At 39.4% G+C, this 8,445-nt stretch overlaps 1 protein-coding gene across 1 annotated transcript; it reads left to right on the plus strand.

The window, feature by feature from the left end:
* Positions 1-289: 289 nt before the first annotated feature.
* LOC127122465 (uncharacterized) lies at positions 290-871 on the plus strand. Its single transcript, XM_051052801.1, has one exon. The coding sequence runs from the start codon at positions 290-292 to the stop codon at positions 869-871; it is 582 nt and encodes a 193-aa protein (XP_050908758.1).
* Positions 872-8,445: the final 7,574 nt, after the last annotated feature.

Genomic DNA, 8,445 nt, shown 5'->3' on the forward strand with positions numbered 1-8,445 from the left:
TTGAGCTCCACGATCAGGTCTTCTAAGATGCTATGAACCCTTGGATCCATGATGTTGTATGCCATTTCATCATATCATTAAGCATATGCATTCCTTTAGGAAACATAAAAACATGTTGCATTCATAATTGCATTTCATCATACCTATTCAAGGAAACTCACTGTTGTTTGGCCTTTGTCCAGAACCCGCTACGGTCAAGCTGACTTCCCAAAATTCATATAACACGCGCCGCAATCAGAAGCTTCTCATGGATCATTTGGAGCAAAGCCAAGCTGTTATGAGGGAAGACATGGCCACTATGAAAGCCCAGGTGGGTCAACTTGTTGAAGCCATACAAGCTTTGGCTAGAGGACAAGAGGAAATGCGTCAGGCTAATTTTAGAGCTTTCGTTGCCAACCCTCTTGTTATGACAATACCAGTGAATCCACCAGAAGGAGTTGGTACACCGATCATAACTCAACCACCTCCTGAGAGAGGCCTAGTGTATCAAAATTTTGCTCAGACATTCAACATCCCTTTCCATGGGAGAATTCAACCTTATATTGACGACCATAAGGATGCTTTCTTCACTACAAGGGTTGATTCTGTATATGATGCTTTTGGTTCTTCTTCAGCTGACCTCGAAAGAAGATTTCATATGATGGAGGATAAATTAAAGGCGATAGAAGGTCCCAATACCTTTGGGTTACATGTTGCCGATATGTGCCTAGTGCCAAGCGTGAAAATTCCTCCTAAGTTCAAGGTTCCAAACTTTGAAAAGTATCAAGGGATCACCTGTCCTAAGACTCATGTCCGAGCTTTTTGCAGAAAGATGGTTGCTTATTCTGATGATGAAAAACTCTTAATGCACTTTTTTCCAGGACATCCTTAGTGGAGCTTCTCTGGAATGGTATATGTAACTCGAGCGCACGCATATACGAACCTTGAGGGAACTTGCTGAAGCCTTCTTAAAGCATTATCAGTATAACTCAGACATGGCTCCCAATCGGACTCAACTTCAAAACCTTGTTCAGAAGCCAGATAAATCATTCTAAAGAATACACCCAACATTGGAGAGATCTAGCTGCCAGGGTTCAACCCCCTCTTCTTGAAAGTGAAATGATAGACATGTTCATGGACACCCTTCAAGGGCCGTATCTTGATAGAATGATTGGAAGCACTACCTCGGGATTCTCAAATTTGGTTATTGCTGGTGAGCGAATTGAGAACGGCTTGAAGATCAGCAAGATACAGGATACAACAGCTTTGGCCAGTGGAGCAAAGAAATCCCATTTCGGATTCCCCACAAAGAAGGAAGGGGATACCAATCTTTCCGTGATAGCCAAAAGAGAAGTTGGAGCCTACCAAATGCCATACTATTCGGTGGCAGCAGTAGCACCAAATTCGTACCAGCAACCAACGTATGTTATCCCAACTCGTCCTCCATCGATGCAGTATCAACAACCCTACGCTCCACAATGATGGTCCTTATCCGCAGGGGAACCAAAAACTGAGGAAGCCATACAGAAGGATAGACCTGATCCCGATGTCGTACAGTCAACTGCTTGCTCACTTGCTTCGAGACTCCTTGGTGCAATATAGAGAGTTGGGACCTCCCCCAACACCTCTCCCTCAAGGATATGATGCTAATGCTAGGTGTGAATTCCATTCTAGAGAACCTAGACACATTGTTGAGAACTATAGAGCTTTGAAGCATAAAGTCCAAGACTTGATCAAATCAAAAGCTATATCGTTTGCGCCACCTGTTCCAAATGTCATGAACAACCCCGCGCAGGCCAGTACATCTGCAATGATGTAGTTAAAGCAGTGGTAGATTTGAAGGAGTTGTATCTGTGGGACAATCCCGTCAGCTTCTGCAAGCACCAAGACCCTAAGTCGTGCGAGGAATAAGGCTGATCACTCCAGTAATTATTAGTTTGTTCAATCATTTTTCACGTGTAATTTTTCTTGTTTGTCATTTGTAGATATTCACTTGTAATAAACTCGTTTGTTTTTTAATAATAATGAAATTGAAATAAATATGAATTGTTTTGAATAAATTCATTCGTGCCCACTCATATTTTCCATCGATATCAAACTTTTGTTAAGCAAAATCAAAAAGAGAATGACGAAATCAAAAACATGATATCACTGCATGTATGATTTTGAATTTAACATTGCTGATGATGTAAGGCATTGTTTCGAATCCTAAACACCGGAGTTATAAGGAAGATAATATCTAGATAACCCCTTCGAGCCAAGGAGTAGGAGTTCTTTCTGAATATAAAACCCTCAATCTTAACCCGGGGCAGGGTAGTCGTCAGTTAGTTTGGACAGGCGTTCAAACTTCAAAAGAGGAGTGTCCTATCTCAGGATCAACCATATCTTATCCCTCAAAAGAGGTCGGAAACAATTAGTCCACATTGGTTGTCTCTCACCCACAGAGACACGAGGCAGTCACAACCTATCCAATCAATCGAACAAATGTCACACGAGTTATTCCCAAAAATCAAAAAAATCAAAAGAAAAGACAAGAAGCTCGCTAAGTCGAAACTTGAGAACAAGTGACTTAGGAAAAAATTAGGGGATCCCTGTGGATTGCAAATCAGAATCAATCCAGCAAAAGTAGGGAAATGAAAGAATGAATCAAACAAAGAGTAATCATAAGAAAATCCTCATTAAGAGCAAAATCGCGTGGCTACAAACCAAACAGAAGGTGCATGACTGCGACTCTGAGAATCTCGTGGGTTCATTTTCACCCCCAAATACCTATTGGAAGGCGGGCGCTTGTATCGAACTAGCTGAACATAGGAGTGGAGAACATCACGAAGAGTGGGTGGGTTAGAATAGGTTTCGAGCCATAAATCCTTTTTTTTGAAAACCGTGAACTATGCCACATTACAACCCTCAAAAGACCTAATTGAAGCATGGTTTAGTTCGAAAGCATGTTATAGTCAGTATAATCGTGTTAAACTGACTTCTTAATGATTTGATTATCATTTGCGTCGGTATCGATATGGCATTCCCATTAGTGGTTCATTCGCTATATGTCATAACTCCAGTGAATAAAATGGAATTTCAAAACATGCGTAAACATGACATTTGCATTATCATTTCCAAAATCAACTTGTCTTACTCGTGAGTAAGCATTTGACATCCAAGAATCTGTTACAATGAACATGAATTGAGGAACTTGATGATATCAAAAGTGTAGAACGCCTGAGACCTCCGTTGAGGAGGGGCAAGCCATTTCTCTTGATTATACCAAGGTAGAATTTTGAAGACTCTGTTGAGTAGAAAGACAGAACCGCTATAAGATTCAGTCGATTGGAGGCAGTCACGTCGAGAAATCTCCATAAGATCCAGCCGATCAGAAGTAATCACGTCGAGATTCGGTAAATCTCTCTAAATACCAATTGGTCAGGGGCACTCCCTAAAAGGCTCATACTGGGGTAGGCCACCCCAAGAGCACAAGAAGTCAATATCTCCAAGATGGTTAATCATGGGAATGTAGTTCCAAGACACCGGTTTAAGCCAGATTTAAATAATCCACGACAAAGTTACTTCATAGCTTGTGACTGGGGAAATCCGTGCAGATACCCAAAAGGCTGGGGCAAGACGGTCCTAAGAGAGTAAGGTCTTATCCCTGCTTGTGAAAGCTTTGCAGACCCAGCCTAGGGCATCAGGAGGTCCATGTCAAATTCTTCCTCAAGCAATATCAAGAAGTCAGATGTCGGGAAGTCATGCGAGACGCAACCCACACTCCATAAATCATAAGCCTTGCAACCCAAGCTAATTTTTCTCAGCATTCATTACATTGTACCTAAGATTGGGGCATCTGTAGACCCTAATATCATTGCATCAACCTGTCATGCATAATTCATATCATCACATTCATGCATATCATCCAGCATAGCATGAAGTTCTCTAACAAGAAAGAAGCAAGCCCAAAACTTTCCTGGCACTATTCAACAGTCCATTTCCGTTGGCACCTTTTCAAAGTCCAACCCTCATTGGAAAAAACCTTTTAAACTTTGTTCCTACCCGGTAATCCTTATCTCTCAAAAAACCAGTTAAGCACTCGTCAGTGTTTATCTCTTTTTTCAATACCCGTTAGTATTGATATCCCCTCACTCGTCAATGTGTATCACCTTTTTTCAATACTCGTCTGTATTGATATCCCACTCGTCCGTGTCGGTCCCTCTTTTCCCAATATTCATTTGTATTGATACACTCGTTTGTGTTAAAATTTCCTGATACTTGTTTGTATTGGTCTCCAACACTCGTTTGTGTTAAATATTTTTCCGATACTCGTCCGTATTGGTCTCCAACACTCGTTTGTGTTGAACCTTTTTCTGATACTCGTCTGTATTGGTATCTAACACTCGTTTGTGTTAACCTTTTTCGAATACTCGTCTGTATTGTTTGCCAACACTCGTTTGTGTTAAACCTTTTTCTGATACTCGTCTGTATTGGTCTCTAACACTCGTTTGTGTTAAACCTTTCCCTGATACTCGTCTGTATTGGTATCCAACACTCGTCTGTGTTAAAACCTCTTTTTCTAATAATTGTATGTATTGAGATACTCGTTTGTGTTAAACATTTTTTGCTACGCATTTGTATCGGTCATCAACACTCGTTTGTGCTGATTTGCTTCTCGATACTCGTCCATGTGGATTCTTAACACTCGTTTGTGTTTACCTTTCTTGCAAAATAAAATCATCTGTGTCGATTCCCTTTTATGTGTCAATCCTTTTTCCAATACTCACCGTATTGATATTTTAACCTTCCTTCGTTTTGTCTCATTGCTCGTATTCGTTCATGCTGGTCTCCCGCTTTCAGCCATGCTGACCCCTTTCGATACTCGTCTATATTGATATCCATCACTCATTTGTGTAGACCTCATCTTCCTGCTTAACCCTTTGGTTAACAAAGTCTCAATACCCTAGCCATCACATCAAAGTCTAGGTTCCACCTGGCAAATCATTTCTTCCAACATCTTCCACCCTTCCTCCCCGACGGAAAATTCTCAGTGCTTGCCAGGGAGTTTTGAAAAAAAACAAAAAGAAAAAGAAAAAGCTTGTTAATAAAAATATAGAGAGCTTATTGTGAAGAAAAAAAAAGAATAATAAATATCCATCGACTAAATAACTTTTCAATCCCCAGCAGTTGTCCTGCACAAAAGATACTTTGTTCATCCCATACCTCAGTGGAGAGTTCCTTCGTGACCTATCTTCACATTTCATTTGTTCCTGGTGGGAAAATTTTTCGATATTTTAGTATTTAATCCTTTCCTACCTTGATGTCGGGAAGCTGTTACTATCCATACATTCAGGTTTGAGAAGATTAAATAGGGGCAGATGTCATACCCCAAAATTCACCCTACTTTTCACAAGTTCATCTAGGTCACTAACCTAAATCATTTGCATATCCCGATAAGCATTCATCTCATCTACATATTCATTGTATCATAACATATTCCACTTATATTCGTAAAACATAAAAATCATGGGTTCAAGGGTTTTATCACACAAGGCATGGAATAAAGGTTAAGTCTCCAGGCTAGGGTTTATGTGATCGACATGGTGTAACACCTCAAAATTTGCCCTCCTCTTCTTGAGACTAGTTTGAGACTTTGCATTTCATGTTTTAGGGCATCAGGCATTGCATTTTGCATCTCATATGAAAATGAGGAGTTCATCCTCCAAAGTCTTTTCAAAAGATGGGGAAAGTTAGGTGATTCAAGCCTGAGGGTCTTTATGAATTGATCATCAACCATCTGAGGGTGGGCTCTAATGAGGGTTTCTTGATTCTTCACAGGTCTTGAGGATTATCTTATCTGCAAGGATATATTACCATCATCATGGTTCTATCATCATCAAGGGTTTCAGAGTGCATCCTCAAGTTCATCTGGATTAGGGTTGTGACTTTTGGTCAACCCTAATCAATGCAGTTCTTCCAACTAGGGTTTCTCAGAGAGATGAGGTATTTTCTTAGGATGAGGATCACATGATTATTATAAGGAGCTTACATGAGCTAGGGTTTCATTTTGAAGTTATTTCACCAAGTGGTAGAGGCTTAAGTTGATCAGGACATCTCAAGGTCATCTGAGGACCAAAAGTCAACTATGCAGTCAACTGAGGGCTTTGAGGTGGGGAAATGAGTTGAGACACCTCAATCATGTTCAAATGGGGTCTATTCATCATTCTAAACATCCATATTGAAGATTCAAAGGTCATGACAAAAGTTACTAAAAATGGAAAATGACCTATAATTCAAAGTTTCCAAATTTGGCAAGTTTTTGGACCACTTTCAACTTGACTTGTCAATGTCAAAGAAGTTTCAAATGGATTTTTGGTGAACATGCAAGTTGTAGATCTTTGTATCCCCTTTCCAAAAAGTCCTAATTCATGTCCATATGATGAATGGTTGAGGAGTTATGGTCATTTGATCACAAGGTGTGCATGGAAATTCAAAATGGCATAACTTTTGGTGTAATGCTTCAAATTGGTTCATTCTTTTTGCAAAATGCTTCTCATGTTCAAGGCATCTCAAAATGACATCATTTGGCTCAATTGTGCAAAGGAATCATGGTCAAAAGTCATATATTCCACACATGTTCAAAATGAAGCAAATCTTCACCATTCATTCTTGGCTTAAGATGCAAGCTAAATGATCTTCAAATCATGACCCTTGGTTGATTTTGAGTGAATTTAAGCATTAGCATGGGATTAAACACGTGGATTATGGCCATCAGAGCTTAATGTGCATTTTGGCAAATGACATGATAACTCACTAATCATGATTAGTGAATGGTTAAGATGATTAACAGTGTCATTAGCAAGGAATATAAATAGCAAAACCCTAATCATAACTGCCATAACAACCATTTCAGATCTAGAATTCAATAGTGTCTCCAAAATTTTCTCTCAATCGAATTTGATTTTTCTCCATACAAGCCTCAAATATTATTACATATTCTTGATCCTCATGCTTCACTGATCAAAAATCATCCATCATTTGGTGCAATTCATCAAGAAATCATGCAGTTCAAGAGCTTCATCATATGGATCGAATTTGGAAATTGAGGTGAATTCAGAAGGTTTCAGCCATTGATTCTTGCATAAAGCTTCAAAGGAAGCTCATAGGAGTGGATCTGGAGCAGTTGAGCACGTGAGATCGTGATTATAAGAAAGCTTCAATTTCAAGTGACTTCAATTTCATTATCTCCTTTTGCTGTTTTTAGGTCATATAATGGTAGATCTTGTTGAGTAGGTTACGAATATGTGTTTAGAACTGAGATTGAGTGAGAATTGAGGATGTAGTGTTGACTGGAAGTTTGGATCTAGAAACTTTCTCTCTTCGATTTGCAAAATCTAGGGAGATTTAGGATAATCCAATAGCATATTTGGAACCAGCGTGGAAAGACGAATCGAACGGTATAGGTTTGAGGAATTTCTGGAAATTTTTGTGGTGGCGCCGCCATGGGAGCCACCGGAGTCTCATCGGGGAAGACGACCGGAGCAGGAGCTCCGGCGTCTGCGTGTGCTAGGGTTTGGCTGATGTGTAAGCCACATGGCCTCATGCGTGGAGGTTTGGTTGGCTAAGATTGCTTTGACTGGCCACGCGTGCGCTGAACTGATGACTTTGTGTGCTGAGTCATAAATGAAACGCAGCGTTTCATCATTCAAACATGGACCATTGATCTGATGCACGCGCCAGATCTGATGGCTGGGGATTTTTCTGGATTTATTCAAACATTTTCATTTCCCTCCATTTTTATTTGATATTCCAATTATTTTGCTCATTTTGTAAAATTCATAAAAAATGCAAAAATGATCCAAATGAGTCCCAATTTTTTTTCATAGTTTTGTATTGATGTCTACCCTTTTATGGTGCTGAATTCATGAATTTTGGATGTCTGGATTTTTATATGGGGATTTTTGAATCAAGGTTGTGCCAAATTGACCTAGTACATTCAATGTGTTGTGAAATCCTCAATTTTGAGCCATTTGATCCACTCTTTTTCATACATGACATTCCCACATGATATGAATTATTGGTCATTAGTTTGGATTTTTTCTCACATGTTATCATCATGTTTGACACATAGAGATAAATGTGACAATTTGTGTCACATTTTTGACATTGAATTGGTGCATTTTTGTTCACATAGAATTTGCATCATTCTGGATTTAATCTTTTGCATGTTGAACATCCATGGCATGAGGAACTTATACAAAAAATCTCAAAGTCATTGCATGCATTTCTGATTTGGTATGAATTTTCTAAGTTGGAAGTTCATTTGGGGCCTATTTTGGAGCTTTTGAAGCAATTGAATGGTATTTGAGGTTATGATGGATCTTTGGCCATGGTGATTGATGTTTAGGGGTTCATATGGTTCTGTTTGGGGCTTGTGATCGTTGATTCATCTTATGCCATTGGTTTGCTTATGCTTTGTTGTAT

Source organism: Lathyrus oleraceus, chromosome 2, assembly GCF_024323335.1.
Source record: "Lathyrus oleraceus cultivar Zhongwan6 chromosome 2, CAAS_Psat_ZW6_1.0, whole genome shotgun sequence".
Classification (NCBI taxonomy): domain Eukaryota; kingdom Viridiplantae; phylum Streptophyta; class Magnoliopsida; order Fabales; family Fabaceae; genus Lathyrus; species Lathyrus oleraceus.

Coding starts and splice junctions, on each gene's coding strand:
- LOC127122465 (XM_051052801.1), top strand. CDS start 290: ATGGCCACTATGAAAGCCCAGGTGGGTCAACTTGTTGAAGCCATACAA.